The sequence below is a fragment of the Pinus tabuliformis genome, chromosome 9 (genome assembly GCF_031772625.1).
Source record: "Pinus tabuliformis cultivar Carrire ecotype Pingquan chromosome 9, CPIR1, whole genome shotgun sequence".
In the NCBI taxonomy this organism is placed as follows: Eukaryota; Viridiplantae; Streptophyta; class Pinopsida; order Pinales; family Pinaceae; genus Pinus; species Pinus tabuliformis.
In genome coordinates this window covers 795,916,077-795,933,271 of record NC_142307.1, presented here as the reverse complement: position 1 = coordinate 795,933,271, position 17,195 = coordinate 795,916,077, and the positions used below count along the sequence as shown (strand labels likewise).

The 17,195-nt window shown below is 33.4% G+C and overlaps 1 protein-coding gene across 1 annotated transcript; it reads right to left on the bottom strand.

The window, feature by feature from the left end:
- Positions 1-411: 411 nt before the first annotated feature.
- On the bottom strand, positions 412-14,167 carry LOC149151145 (uncharacterized). Its single transcript, XM_089443073.1, has 2 exons — positions 13,418-14,167; positions 412-480 (listed from the first exon to the last, which is right to left on the bottom strand). The coding sequence occupies exons 1-2, from the start codon at positions 14,165-14,167 to the stop codon at positions 412-414; spliced, it is 819 nt and encodes a 272-aa protein (XP_089299199.1).
- Positions 14,168-17,195: the final 3,028 nt, after the last annotated feature.

The following is a 17,195-nucleotide window of genomic DNA, read 5'->3' as shown; positions in this document are numbered from 1 at the left end:
CTCTTCCGCAAACCACACGACTTTTACCGTCCGGGGAAAGTGGTTTTTCGGTGCTCGTACATGGGACGCGTGGCGGCAAGTGAATGTGTTCGGAGCCCCTCCGGCGGATACAGCCTTTTGCCAAAGGCGGTGCGAACAAGAGGGTGGTTTCATTCTGGCGGTTTCGGGTGCAGCGTGCTGGCTGAGTTGGCTGCCCACGTCTGCCTGCCGCTGTGCAGTTGGAATTAATATTCCAACACATTGTTTCAAATCTTGGTTTGAGGTATTCAAGTCCTGGAAAAGTCATTTTAACTAGCTCCCAAAATGCCCAAGAAGGTTACTTTAATTGCACCTACTTCATAACATTAATTTTTTACGGTTAGGGCGACTCCAACATCGGGTTTTGGATCTTAGTGCAAAGAGGCAAAAGCCTCAGCAGCCGGGGAAACCCAAAACCACCGTCAAAGCCAAAATATTTGTGCACAAGCGAAATTCTTTTCCCTGTAACAGCCAAATAACAACATAGAACATTGATCATATATATCACTAATAAAGAGCGACATAATAAACATTTTCTTCAAAATTTGCTAATTTAATATTATTATTAAAAATTATAATTAATGTATATTTATTAATTTATTTTTAAAATTCATTCTTAAAAATTAGTAAAACAGTATTACAAAACAATAAAATTAAATACTATACCTTGAACATGAATAGAAAAAAAATTACTACCCATAGAGAGACCATCTAAATGAGTCATACAAAGCATCCTATTTTCTAAATTTGATTTAGAGACACTGCCAGGTTTCCTTAATGCTCAATGCAAAAAGTGAGGCCGGTTTGGTGGCCTTGCGGAGATGAATCACAATTTTTTTCAATACTTTAATATGTGTGAGGTGTTATTTAATTATTTTTTGGTTTTAAAATTTTTGGTTGAATTTAGTGAAATATTTTTCAATTAAATTTGATGTTGTTTTATTACGAAAATACATTTAAATGTGGTTGATATTGGCATATATCAACCACGTTAATAATTGTCACATTAATAATTGTTAGTGTAATTGTTGATGGAATTTACAATAGAAATTTCTCAATTCAAAAAGATATGGAGATTTAGAAGAGCATATTTATCTGCCTTTTGCAGATGGATTATCCATCAAAAATATGTGGGTGTTAAATAAGTCGTCAATGTGGACTAATACAATAGAGCCCATAACCCATTGCAACTCCTTTACATATCCATAGAATTGTTCATTGCCTATGGGATTTAAATGTCGGTTTAATGTATTTGGAATTGAAGACTTGATTACAACATGGGGCTTATCTGTTAACAATCATGTAGCCATCTTCCATGACAATGGGTTTCCATAGGAAGGCAAGCACACTTGTTATAGGTGTTAATGTTTGTGCTATGCTCGCTCGAATTGTTGGTGTAAGAGAAGGTATAATAATGAGGGATGACACTACTATCACCACATCAATCCCATGTCCTAATCCATATCGAAGCACTGCCTATTTTATCAATGTCCTAGCTACATAGTACATCTAAAAACCAAATTCCTTTATATCTTTATAGTTGTGGAGGTGATTTTAAGATTGTACTGAGACTCTACACATTAGGAGGAAAGAAAAAAAAAAAAGAGGTCGACTGGAAAATACTAAGAAATAGATAACAAAAAAAATAATTAACAAACATCTTTACTTTTGATGGGTAGGAAATGGATTGATGACAGGTTAAATGAGTAGGGGTTGGGGTTGGAAGAAATTTTTGAGCAAATTAAATTATCTTAATGGGTGTGGTTTAATGTATTTGAAAGTGGAGACTCTATTACAACATGAGACCTATCTTTTTACTCTCATTTATCCATCTGACATGACCATGAGTTTCCAAATGAAGGAAAGCACACTTGTTATAGGTTTTAAAGTATGTATTATGCTCGATGGAATTGTTGGTGTAAAAGAAGCTCTGATAATTAGGGATGGTGCTACTATCACCACATCAATCCCATGTCTTGATCCATATCAAAGTACTTCCTATTTTGTTAATGTCTTGGCCACATAATACATCTGAAAATCAAATATTCCATTCCTTTGTGTTTTTATAGTTTTAGAGGTGATTGTAAGATTGTACTAACTCTACACATTAGGAAGAAAAAACAAAACATAACAAAGAGTGGCTAAGAAATACACAACAAAAATAATAATTAACAAACATATTTAGGTTCAATGTGTATGGAAGGGATTGAGGATGGGATAAATCAGTAGGGATTCAGGCTGGGAGGATTTTTTTAGCAGATTCATCTATCTTAATAGGAGTCCAACCAATGAGAAAATTAAATTATCTTAATTCATTGTAAAGTAATTAACAACCCTATTTATATTAAAAAGGCTCAAAAGGGATTGAGAATAGATTAAACAAGATGAACAGTTTAGATGCAACTTAGTCTCTAATTTATTGATCAAGGCTTCATTTTTTGTGCATTTGATCGTTAGAGTGGGGTTTGTATTTCATCCTTACTCGAGAATCATTTTTCACTTCGCATACCTTCCTCCACACAACCAATCATTTTGTCATTTATTCATTATTCAATTTCCTTCTCATCCTTATTCGAGAATGTTTTTCGCATTTGGAATGTATCATTTTTGTTCCCTCCACACACACACACAACAGAAGACACCTTCATAGGTCTTCTTCTACTTCCGCACAATTTCTTTTGTACAATTAGTAATTGTGTTTTTGTTTTTCATAATTATTATCTGTTTTAGTTAAAATAAAATAAAATGAAACTATTTATTTCTAAAAGATATCACCTCATTAAAAACATATAAAGTTAAAGTTTTTCACTACTAAACTAATAACAATAATTCATAATATAGTGTGGAAGGAACTCATTGTGCGGAGGTACAGAGCATGTGCACTACTTCGCATAATTTACCATTATATGTATTTACCTTATAAAAAAATTTTGAATTAACTGTAATCATTAGCATGGGGTTCTTATTTCATCCTTATTAGAGAATCTTTTTTCTCTTCTACATAGATTTCTCTATGTAACTAGTCATTTTGTCATTTATTCATTATTAAATATGCTTTCCATTCTTATTCAAGAATCATTTTCACATTTGCAATCTGTCATTATGCACACGCACAATGAAATGCACCTTGACAGATCTTCCACTTCTACAAAGATTCTTCTACACAATTAGTAACCATTTCGCTTCTTGTTCATAATTATTATCTATTTTAGTTAAAATAAAATAAAACTATGTATTTCTAAAAGTTAACACCTCGTTAAAAATAAATAAAAGTAAAGTTTTCTGTGTGCAAAGCATGTGTAGTTCTCCACATAATGAGCCATTATCTATATTTACCTTATAAAACAAGTTCAAACTAATTGTAACCATAATAATTAGCTAAGAAACTACCAAATGTGAGTTAGAAATTGGTAAAGGTGAATAATGTGGGGTTCACATTTCATACTTATTATTTTGAATTTTCAATATGTTGTTATTTTTCAAATCCACAAAGTCATAACAAAAGGCAGCTTCCAACATCTTATTTCAATTCCGCAAAGTTTCGTCAGCATAGCAAGTCATTTTGATGTTTATTTGTTTTCATTTTATGCACTTCTACACTTTGCAAAATCTATTAGTAATAAAATAAACATAGACAACCACATCGACACAACTACCTCTACACTTAATAATTCCCTTAGTTCTTGACATTCTATTAATTAAAGATTATACATTTTGAAATATGTCCTTCGATAATAATAAAAAAACAGATTTGTATATTTTTTATTTTAATAAACGTTGCACAAAACATTCATATAAGATCTGTTTTCACACAATCACCTCTACAAAAATTTTTCTATACAACTATAATGCCATTTGATTAGTTGTGCAATTTGCATAATTAAAAAAAAGACTTGTATATTTACTATTTGAAAAAACCTTGCAGAAAGACTTCTGCACAATCATTTGATTGCACAACATTTTTTCGTGACATGTTTCACAGACATATCTTGCACTAATGGTCATTTTTGAATGGATACAATGATATGATGACCATGGGAGATATTGGTTGCTAAAGAAATGTATTACTGCATGCAGTTCAGATTATGCTTTATCAGATAGATGAAATACAAGCGAGTTAAATTCCATCAAGCATGGGAGCCGGTTATTGCATATGATAGTCAATTGAATAAATGTTATGCGTACTGCAAAAAAATTCTATACAAAACTAGATTTCACTAATGAAAGCTTTATTTAGTGAAGTTCAGAGTTTGCAACCTATACTGAAGTCTTTTATTGCTAATATTTTAGTATTAAAACATAATTCATATTTTCTATTCGGAATAATATTTTGTATCCTTACATTATTGATAATATTTTAACTGTAAATGTTGCATAAATTTCAATCTGTATTTCACTCACTAATAAACCTGGCGAATTACGATTCTAATCTCTCACTCTATGTTTGCATAGTTGCTCTAGCAATGTGAGTATTTCATCGATCTAACATTCCTTGATTTTAATGTAATTTTTGATTGTCTAAAGAAGTTGCTGAGGATGGTGTATGCGCAAGAAACGGTGGTGCATAAGGAACTTTATGTTGTCGACATGTAATTAATTTAGCTATGAACAAATTTCAAATTAGTATTACTATGTTTCATTTTGTGAAGTTTTTCATTTGCGAAGATTTTATTGTGCAGAAACTGGATAATGTGCTTGAGAATGGGGGCATTCTCTAGTTTGAAATTTTTACAATAAAAGATTAGATTCTATTTTTGTGCTTTGGACAAATTTCAATTTGTGGAGTTTTCATCATAGTACATAGTTCCTTCTAAGTGAGCTAATAACATAGTAGTGGGGACCGACATTGTTTATAGGTTTTGAAATGAACAAACATATTTTTTGTAAATTCTATGAGTAAAAAATATATTTTTGAGTGCACGCATGCACGAATTATGTGGAACATTTGTTCTTATGCAGAGTGTGAAGGTTTGTATGATGAAACTTGGAAAGGTTCCTCCACATAATGAATTTCCCCTGTAGTTTGGAACATATGCCTATTTACAAAGATATAACCATAAGAAAAATCTTTCATTGTACAAAGAGCACAATATCTATTGATCAGGGAAGTATTTAGCGCAGAAGAAGTTTATTTTACTATAATGTGGAAAGTGGATTAGGTCTATAATAGGAGTTAGTTGAAATTTGTGCATTGGCAAAAAGTTTCATGCAAAAATATTTCAGAGTGCGCAGGGGTTTCATTAGGAATATATAAATTCTAATAAACATTAAACTATAACCCATAGTTATTCTGATGGATAGCTTCTCATGCAATTCAAAATTATAACACATTGTTTAATAATTAAACTATATATTAGAATACATAGTAGGAATTAGGAAGTGTGTGCAGCGGGAGTTGTGCTAAGATTACTTTGGTTGTGCTGAGTGTGGATGTGGGGAGGAATCATGTTTGGAGGAAGGAATAACAATAGATTTTGGAGATGATTGCGAGAATGAAACATTCTAAAAGAAAGACAGAATTTGGACCCCACATTCCCTTAATCAATTAATTAGAGGAAGTGCGCGTGGAGGACATTGTGCAGAGATGCAAATGTGAGCAAAATGTGAACCCTAATGAAAGAAGCATGGCGTCAATCAAATAATAAGAGGGATCATCACATTGGAAGTTGTTATTATATTCAAAATAGATTCAACTGATGTATCTTTGTTTATGCTCTCGTGCAAAAGTGCAGAGGAAGACCATTGTACGAAGAAAGTTTTTTGTGTGGAACTCTGCACTTCGCCCTAAAGGCTTCTATTTCTAATATTTTAGTATTAAATTATCCATAATTTCTCTTAGAAAGTTCAATTTTTTGTTTGATTGTGGAAAATTTCAATGTTAATATACCATAGCGCTAAAAAATTCTTCATTATGAACCTTTACTCATATTATTTAAAATATATTACATCTCTAGAATGTCAAAATGGAAACACAAGTACCAATTAATAATAAGTAATGCATATATTGGTAGTCAATTTTCATAGAGTTGTGGTTTTACAGTTTGAAAGATCTTCTTTTGCACAATGAAACTTTTCGTTTTAACCTTTGGACAATTACAAATATGTACAAGGAACCAAGCAGTATCAAATAACATAGAAGTAGCAAACAAAGCTTATTAATTAATTAAAAGTTGTAATGACAAAAGCAAATCTTAAGTGAGATTAATTGCATTTAGTAATTATATTATTAGGAAATTGATGTCTCAGATCCAAAACTATTGTTAAATATTAATTTTTATTTTAATCAATAACGTAGTATGACATATAAAACAAAATTTCAAAGCATGTGTTCTAATACAAATAAAATATGTTATCATAAAATCAATACAGTGAATTAAATTTTCTTAATAACATTAGAACTAATTTAATTTATCTTATATCTATGTTTTTTGGGTTTATAGCTTTTTAAGTATGATGTTCCTTGTGTAGAGCTTTCACTGTGCGGAAGAAACTTGTTGTGCAGAGCAAAGCTTTTCATTTTAACCTCTACACAATTAGACCTCTATACAAGGAACTAAATAGCACTGAATTAGCAAATAAAGCTCAACAACATGAGAACTTTAATATCGAGAGTTATTTTGCTATAGGAAGAAAGGGTGTGTTGGAAAGATAATTATTTAATTATTATACGGAATGAAATCTACGCATATTTGAATACATTGTGCCAATATCCTATTATTAAGAGATATATTTCTAAGATTGAAAACCATTTTCAAATTTTCAATTTTGTTTAAAGAAAGAACACAACATGGAATATAATATAAAAATTGAAAGCATTTTTTTGGAAATCTATAGAAAACACTATCATAACATTAGTATAGAATAAAATTCAATAAGGATTGTATTCTTAATAAAATGTCAATTATTGTGGCCATATGATAGTTTTGTGTGTAGATCTTTCACTATATCGAAGAAACTTGCTTTGCACAATGAAAATTTTCATTCTAACTTATACACAATGAGATCTCTATACAAGGAACTAAATAACACATAATTAGCAAACAAATATAAACAGGTTAAGAACTGTAATACCGAGAGTTATCTCGCTATAAGAAGAAAGGGTGTGTCAGAAGCATAACTAATTAATTACTTCACAGAAGGAAAATTGTGCAGGTTTGAAGACATTGTGTTAGTATTCTATTATTAAGAGATATGTTCTTAAAATGCCAAAGAATTATGAAATGTTCAATTTCATTTAAAGAAACGACACAATAATGAATGTAATAAAAAATCTAAAAGATTTTTTTCCAAATTTCAGGAAAATAGTATCATAACATTGATACAAAAATAGATTCAGATTTATAATATATCATACTCAAAACATAGTCATAAAAGGCAAAATTGCTAAATAGAAACTGTAAAGTAAATGGATTTGTTGTAGCGGAAATTGGTGTTCCACTTTCGTGAATATGACAATAATCTGTAACGTGTATTATGAGTCCATGAGTCATTGAAGAAAAACGTCGAACATTTTTTTAATGTAGTCCTTGTCGGGGCCAATTGTAACTTCCATTTTAATGTTTTTAGTGAAAATTTCTTATTCATTTTCCCTAGTTTCTTCATGCACCTTGAAAACCTACTATGAATTTTCCTTATTGACCTTGGAAAAAGTAAATCTTATCCATGCATCACTAATGCTATCAAAATTCACTTCCCTTTTCTATTTTTTCTCTTACAATTGAGTTTGAAACATGTCGTTTGAAATTAACTCAAAATCCATAAACATGGGTGGAATGTCTAAGTCTTTTATAATATCCATTGCCCTGAGATAGGAATCATCTCTCCTTTTGCAAAGGTCATTGCAGGAAAAATTAATATTCTCAAGTATCGTGACCCTTTCTGCCCATCCAACTTCCAATCGCTTCACTCCTTAAGTATCTGGTAGTTGTTGGTTTTTCTTTTCGAAATCAGAGAGTAGTTTTAGCATTCGCTTAAAAGTATCTAATTCACTGTCAAAAAATTTCTTATATTCTTCAATATTACCTTTAACTAAATCCATAAATACCGTCATTTTCTCTTGAAAATGTATTAAATCTAAAACCATTTTCGATGCATCATCAATAATTTCTAATATTTGGCATATGTTATGGAGGAGATATGCCTTTGCTACAGTAAACAAACTCGTAGCCTTGTTAAATATTTGCAGTGTCACGGTAGCAAAACTTGACAATGAAGGTGACCATACTGGTAATGGAGTATTTAACAGAGGAATTAAATTTACAATGTCTTGTAGTTCTTTTAATTTCCTTTTTGGCTTACAATTTTCTGCAAGTGCGTTGGTAACATTTTTAGTAATTGCATCATTGGTATATTGATGCAATACCATGAGCCCCATCATGTCAACGCCATATAGATCAATATCCACGTGTTCTTGATTAATAATATTTCTATTTTAAATCCTTACCATTTCAAATTTCAATTTTTTGTTTCCCTTATCATATTTTTTTGTTTGCAATGTCAAAGGATGTTCATTGAAAATAATGTCCTCTTCTACAATTTGCTCCATTATCATCTAATTCTCTGCTAAATGAGTAGAAATCCAGTTAGGTGGTTCACCACTACCACTTTTCATTTCTATTACTTGTTGAATTCTTTCTCTATTTGTGGTACTTTTAGACATGGTCGTTTGAACTGTATCGTTTGGTAAATTATCTTGGTCATTTTGACAACTTGCTGAGTCATGAATGACTAGTTTTTATAAATGTAACACCCTCTGAGGTAAATGTGCATATAAAAAATATAATAGGAACATAAATACAATAAATAGATCAACCATCAAAATCCGTATATATATATATATCAGTACATTTTCACATGAAAATCAAGGGAATTAATTTTTCATTAATAAATGCAATGAACCAACCAGTGATGGGACTACCACGTTCCACCCGACCATAGATTGGCTAAGCCAAGTCTCTCTTGAGCCAATCACCCCTGTGCCATATTCCAAGCATGAATGTGGGACTTATAGAACACATCAAAAAACACCAATCAATGTGGATTCCATCAGAGTTCTTCGTATACACTGTGAGGAATTTGAGTGCCTCCTAGTCTCTCAGGCTTTACCATGCATCCGCAATTTGATCCAGGGATCACTAGGCCCTACACCAAGACATAGTCTCCAGGCTTTACCGTGCATTCTGTCCTGGAATCACTAGGCCAAATGGAGAGAAAATACACCTCTTGGCTTTACTGTATATCCTGCCATTCACCAGCAAGGACTCCTAGGCCCACCGCGACACACAATCTGGCTCTACTACAACCCACAGTCTAGTTTAGGGGTCACTAGGCCAGTGGCTTCGTGCATCCTCAGTTTGGTTCAAGGACCACTACCACCATGTGTTTGTTAATTTGGAGATCCACCCCACTCAACTTGAAATCCAATCCGGTCATCCCTCGCAAAATGCATGAGAGAACCCATCTCATCAAAGCAAGGCTAGGCTAAAAATACTGTCACACCTAGCAAAACCCATGCCATAGTAGAAAAGAAACACATGCAATCCCATGGAGAATCTAGCAAGGAAGATACACATGCAATCCTATGCATGCCAAATCTAGCAAGGAAAATACACATGCAAGTTGATACCTGCAATAAAGCTTGTTGTAGCCGCTTGATCCTGCCTTTCCCTACTTGATCCTTGCTTCCTCTTGCCTTCTTTGCCTTTCTTGCTCCAATGCCAAAGTGGTCCAAGAAAACTATAAGTAGCCAAGAGTCTGAGAGAGAGAGAGAATAATGAGAGAGCACCAAAACTAAATTGACCAAGTCTTGCCCACTGATCCTCATAAGCCTTTTTATTAATGAGGCCTCTATTTTCTTCATTTTCCATTATTTTCCTTCAATTTCCTCCTCACATGCAACATGTGATCTTTCACCTACTTTTTCTCCTAATTTCCATTATTTTCTTTCATTTTCCTCCTCACATGCAACCTGTGACCTTTCACCTACTTTTTCTCCTAATTTCCATTATTTTCATAAATAAATGTGCCAAAATACCTTTTTGCCTCTTTAATGCCTTAGCCATTGCCTTTGCCATTCTCCTTAGCCATAAACAATCAAATGAACACCTCCTAGGATATCTTGCCCACCATTTAGCTTGGAATACATGTCCCATCATCCGTGGTATTTATATATTTTTACATGGAATTTTCACTAGGGTTGTTACAATAAACTAAGTTTTTTTCTTTTTCCTAGAATCATGGATGAAACTGCACGAGTAACAGGTATGAAAGGTGAAGATTATTGTGCAAGATTTAGGGATCTTTGTTTTTGTCTTTCTAGAGCTACTCTTTGGGCGTTTATTGTCAATATTTGATACATGATTTTCCGCAAATTTAATAAAATATATGTTGTGCAAACAGATTTTGAATTAGACCAAGATTTAGAGGAAATATTTTCTTGCAGATTATGAAGTAAAAAAATTGCATTGGTTCTTTATTCATATGTAATTTAGTTTATTAGGGAAAAGAGAATGAAAATAGCAAAGGAAAAATAAAAAGCAATAGTGAATTCATAAGATGCAATGACTTTTTCTTGTGTTGAAACTTTTGCAAGATAACCTGTGTTCATAAAGTACAATGAACAAATACAAACAATTGTATAGAAAAATAAATATGTTGTTAGAGAGATTTGCGAAAGAACTTGGGAAATTGAGAAAATGAACTTTTGAATAATGTTGAATACACTAAAATGTGAGACTAGGAAAGTATTCCCTAGTGTAAATGTCAATATATTTCTTATTTTCCATTGGCAGATTAAAATACCGATTGGTTGATTTTAAAAGTAAAAATAGCTTGGTTCTTTTATATGCTACTTATATTTGTTTGCAATGTTGCGTAAATTCACAATTTTCTAGTCCAATCCCAATTACTAGTTGTTTCTACTCTTGTCATGGAAACTACCACATATGACACTCTTAATAAATATAAATTGAAAATATCAAAGCCAACATTTACATAAAGCAATGGAAATAAGTATTGATTTTGCAAAACCATCTTGTTCACTTACTACGCATTTTTCTCTTGATTTAATGCCATTGAAATACTTGTCATACAAACAGAAATTTGCAATACAATATAACATTATTGTCTATCTGTACCACATTTTGAAAGGTTTTTCGGTGCATTTTACAACTTAAATTGCTCGAAATCAGCCAGTGATTTATTGAATTCATGATTTCAGGTTAAATTTTTGCATAATATGACAATCGTACAAGTTTTTGAAATGGCTATGTGCATATATGCAACAATAAAAAAGTTGATGGCAATTATGAAAATTACTTTGAAACTACTGAATTTAGGCTTCTTGATGAAAATCACATCATAATTCATTTTTCGACGTGTTTCGAACCAACAAGTGTGGTTCATTGTTAGGGTGAAGAACCAGATCATGGCTACAAGTTAAATAGAGAGAGTTGATCGTTCAATGGCTATATTTGACTAGGAAAGGACTATATTGGATTGGGTAACTAGACTGGACTAGGGTATAAGAAAATAATTATTTAAATAATTGATAATTTTTTTAATATATTTATTTCCATTTGTAACCGTTTGTATAAATTAATAGACCTTTTTTTATTTTTAAAACTATGTAAACTACATAAAAACATATATGTGAAATAATAAGAAAAATTAATAAAAGTTTATTAAGTAGATAACCTAGTTAGTTAGATAAATATTTAATTAACCCAATTGGAAAATAAATTAAAGTCAATTGGTTTGTTAATTCACTTATTAATTTAATTTATTTATATTTGTATTTTTAAAACTATAACGGGATAATAGGTTTCAATAAAATTAACTCCATTCAATATAATAAAACCTTATATTGTTATTATTATATATAAATAATAAGAAAACTAATAAAAGTTTATTAAACTAATTATATAGATAAAATTTTGACTAAAGTTTTTTAAGGAATCCAACCATATTAAATATGTATTTGGAAAATAAGATTAAAGTTATTAGGAGAAAATATAGTTGTTTCAAATTAGTTTGTTAATTGCATTATTAATTTTAATTATTTATATTTATAGGAGTAACGGGATAATTAGTTCCTATCTTTATAATACCTTCATCCTCCTTTTAGGTATAAAATTTCTATTTATTTATACATTATGTTTCTTAATTAAGGCATAGTTTAGTACTTATTCAAATAAAAACATCATATTATTAATTTAGTGTAGAAGGAATGAAAATGAACACATAATAATAAAATATAAACCAAAATACTGAAAAAATCAAAGAGTTGAGAGGGGATAAAAAGGAACAAGCAACCCAGAGGAAGAGGGGGAAAACATAGAAGACCACACTAAGAAGGACAACACAAGGGGCAGGGGGGCGGGGGGGGGTGCTTAGGATGAAAGGGTAGGGATCCAACAACTGCTAATTTTCTAGCCGTCATCCCTATTGAGATTGCATGGACTTTTTTCAATTATTTCTATCGCCTCCCTAAACTTTTGGTGATGAAACAACACAATCTTGGCAATAATACTAGCCTCCTCAATACATATGTGATGCTTATTCTTTTCCCCATGTTCCTCTAGGGCAGAAGACTAGGTCCTCCCATGTTTTATGCTTGTTGAGTGCTCATGAATCCTTTAATTAATAGAATGCCCAGTCTCACCAACATAGGGGGTCCCACAGGAACAAGGAATAACATAGACACCTTTCATGTCCTTAGGGTCAACAGGGTCTTTTACCAATCTAAGGGAGATACAGATGGTGTTAATGGGTATCAAGGCTGAGGGAATATTATGTATCTTGAGGATTCTCGCAATATTATCAGTGGTCCCCTGGATGAAAGGGATATGAACCCCTGAGACTCGATCTTTAGGGTCTTTCTTAACCTTGGGACCTTTGTTGGCTTTAAGGAAAGCTTTCAGACCTTGGTTCCTACTATAACTATTATCCTCAAAAATGTTAAGGAGATGGCCTTTCTCTCTATCAAGGTTCTTTTTATCAGAGATTCTCAGCGCATGAGTTGCTAGCGTGTTGAGAGCACCCAACTTTTGAGCAGGAAAATGATGGGAGTTGGCATGAAGATATTGTTCAGTATAAGTTTTCTTCCTAAACACTTGGTGGGAGAAATAACCATAATCATTCTTGGAAATGAGGAAATCAAAGAAAGGTAAACAACCATACACTTCTTTCTCCATAGTGAACTTTATGGAAGGGGATTGATAGTTCAGATGCTAGAAAAAAAGATCTAACTCTTCCTGGCCATGAGACCAGATGACACAAGTGTCATCAACAAATATCTTCTGAAGCTTGGGCAAGAGACGGGATGATGCCAAAGCCTTGGATTCAAAGTATTCCATAAAAATATTAGCAACAATCGGGATAGGGGTGAGCCCATGCTAACCCCGTAAGTTTGTTCATAGAATTCACCTTCAAAGCTAAAGAAAGTAGACATGAGACAAATTTCGACTAAATGAGCGGTATCATGATCAGTGAGGTGGTTGGTGACCTCAATGGCCTCCTTTATAGGAATGAAAGTGTATAGGGAGACCACATCGAAACTCAAAAGAATGTCCCGAGGGTCAAACTTTATGCCCTTAAGGTCTTGGACAAAATATGAAGAGTCGTTGACGAATGACTCCATGATGCCAGCAAGGGGTCTAAGATTCAAGGCAAGGTACTTTGCAAGGAGGTAGGTTGGACCACCTATGGTGTTGACAATGGATCTCATGGGAACCCCTTCTTTGTGAATATTTGGAAGCACATATATCCTCGGAGTAATGGGGCTACTCTCAATGAGTTTATGGAAAAAGGAGCCCATAGTGTGACTAGACTTTATAGCTAGATCTAAATTTATGGAGATCTTTTTCAGGAGATCCTTGAGTAGCTTTTTATAGCTGCCACTATTACGAAGATGATCCAACATATTTTGGCGATAATCCTCCTTGTCAAGGATGAAAACAACCCATCCTTTGTCAGCTTTAAGAACCACGACATCCTTGTTGTGGTTCAAGGATTTGAGGACCTCAAACGCAGCCTTGCTAATATTGCTTCTAGGGGGCTTTTCCTTCGTAAGGACAACATCGTAGTCTTGCCTTATAGTGTCCTTAATATTATCAGGAAAGCCCCTAATCCCAAACTCTACATCACACATAATGTCTTCCACAGGGACCTTTTTAGGGGCGAGGGAAAAATTTAACACTTTTCCAGAAGGCTAAAGACGGAAGGGGGAAATGAAAATTTAGAGAGATTAAAAGCCTTATTATTACGAGAAATATGAGAAAGCTTATTATTATTATTATCATCATCATCATCATCACCATCATTACAATTCTCATCAACAATATGCTTTTTGCTACTAATACTAATATCATTGCCCATTAACTCACTATTATGATTTTTAATAATAGATGTATTATTATCATTATTATTGCAAACAATTTTATTGAAATCACTTACCAAACTATAATCCAGCCTATCGAAATATATATTGCCAACATTATTATTATATGGGCTAGACTTAAAAGAACGAAGATTAGGAGAAGGTGATGGACGTTGGCCAAGAGATCTGAATGAGGATCTGACTGCGTTATCAGATAGAGAAGGTGGACCAAGGATGCAAGGTTCAAAAGTGTGGATACCAAGGGAGGACTGCACCAGTTCAACGGTAGGGATAGGCAGGCACGAAGGGTTAGATGTAGTGAGACAATGAAGAGAGGCCTACATCGAGTATACAGTCGAGCTTGGTAGGACTAGAGAGATAGAGCAAGTAGATCCAGGGTGAATGCAAATTCTAGAACAAGAAAGACCGAGCATGTCAGAGACAATCCACTCGTCAGAGGATCGATTGGTCATAGGGTTGAGACCTGTAAGAGGGGACTGCACCAAGTTTTCGGTTACGTTTGACTGTAAAGGAGGGACGAAGGAACAACAGTCAAGAGCCCTTGCTTGATTTGAATGTGAAGGAACCAGAACCGAACAAGGGTATTCTATCTGGTTGGGAAGTATATTTGGCTCCAAGTTAGATAATGAAGAGAAAGGGACTTGATAAATGAATTACGATGTGATTTTCGCAGACAATATTCTCTATATAGTTTAAAACTATCAACAATAGTTGTAGATGATTTGTTTTATTCTGATACTGTAGTACAAAAAACATTGAAGGGAACTTGATTATGAACACTCTGATATACGATTTTCAAGATCACTGTGAAAAACTAATTCTGATAATGCATTCCAACTGGCTGTGTTTTGTAACAAATTTTGTGAAAATTACACATAATAAATGTTAATAAAGGAAAAAATAATAACCAAAGTTGATGCGACACTTATTCCAAGTTGAATGTTGGGAAAAACGTCCTAGGTGGCATTCATTTAGTTTATTATGGCTATGTAAATTGGCAAAGGTAGTGGAAAAGGCTTTGGAAAGGCATGCGATATTAATTGGCATTTTATTTATGAAAATAATGGAAATCAGGAGAAAAGGAAGATGAAAGGTCACATGTTGCATATGATGAGGAAACTAAAGGAAAATAATGGAAAGTGAAAAAAATAGAGTCCTCATTCATAAAAAGGCTTCTGAGGATCAGTGGGCAGGCTTGGTCACTGTAGCTTGGTTAGTTCATTTTTGAAGCTCACTCTCTCATACTCTTGGAAACACAAAGTTTTCTTGGAGAATTTTTGGATAATGTGGCATACTTGAAGTTTTGAAGAAAGAAGGAAAAGGAAAAGTAGGAAAGCACAAGAGGACATTGGGATCAACAACTACAATGGGTTTTTCTTGTAGGTACTATGTTGCATGTGTGTTTTCCTCACTACTTTCGACATGCATGAAAAATGCATGTGGTTTCTTGTTTATGATTTGTCACTAGCATGAAGGATTTCCTAGATTGATAGTGGATTTGCCTAACCTTGCCATTTCCTGGATAATCATGGTGTTTTGGGTTCATTTTCTTTGTTTTCTGGTTGGTTCTCATGTTCCTTTAGCATGGATTGAGTTATTAGTTCTTGGAGCTTTGGCTGGAAAAACGCTCCCAAAGTCCTGTTGTGGGTTGAGCTATTAGTCCTAGAGCCTTGGTTGGACAAATTCTCTAGAAGCCCTAGAATATCTTAGGTTGAGTTACTAGTCTTGGAAACCTTGGTTGGACAAATGCTCTAGAAGCCCTTGGTGGGTTGAGTTACTAGTCCAGGAAGGGTTGGTTGGAAAAATGCTCTAGAAGCTCAACGACAGCCGTGGGTTGAGTTACTTTTCCTAGAACCCTTGGTTGGAACAAATTCTCTGGAGCTTGGATAGAGACCAATATGATGATCCTTTTGTGATGTTTGACCACGAGGTGGAATCATTGTTTTATGGGTTGACGTGCATGTTCTTTGGAAGCCCTGGATGGTTTTTGATTGATGTGTTCTATGAGATCCCAAATTCATGCTTGGAATATGGCACGAGGGTGAATGGCTAAAGAGATATTTGGCTCAACCATTCTACAGTTGGGTGGAACGTGGAAATCCCATCCCAGGTTTGGATTTTGCATCATCAATATGAGGTTATTTATCCTTGTATTTATATGAGTATTATACTAGTTTATATGCGAATCATATGGTTTTGATTTCATTGGTATTTTTGATGTTATTATGCTAGTTATATATGTGTTTTATGACAATAATTGTGTATTACTCTCATCATGTTTTTATTGGTAAGTGAATGAGCAATATGTCTATGACCTAATGGATGAAATGGCAGTTGACATTTTGAGGCACCAATGCTTCTTAGCAATTCTTAGCTAAGTATTAGACTGATATGATTTGATTTGTTATTGACACCTGTATATTAAATATTCGTGATATGTTTGACGAAATTCCTATCATGGCTAGTAGGGGTCCAATCAAGGTCTTATTCAAGTGACTATATTTATATTTTCATTTCCTTGTTATTTTACTGTTCTGAATATTTCATTCAATTATGGGCAGTGTCCTAGGATCTTCGCCTAACAAAGTGGCTCAAATCTCATGGATGATAGCACAACATTGTGTAAAATAGTCCTTAGACATTGGCTTGCAGGCCTATGAGAGCATCCAAAGGTCCCTGGATGTTGGCATGTCCATTGCATGAGAGCGTCTAGAGGTTAAGATGCTCAGCGAAACCCAGGGGATGGTTATCAAAAAGGTTGGATTCGTTCGTGAGGGTC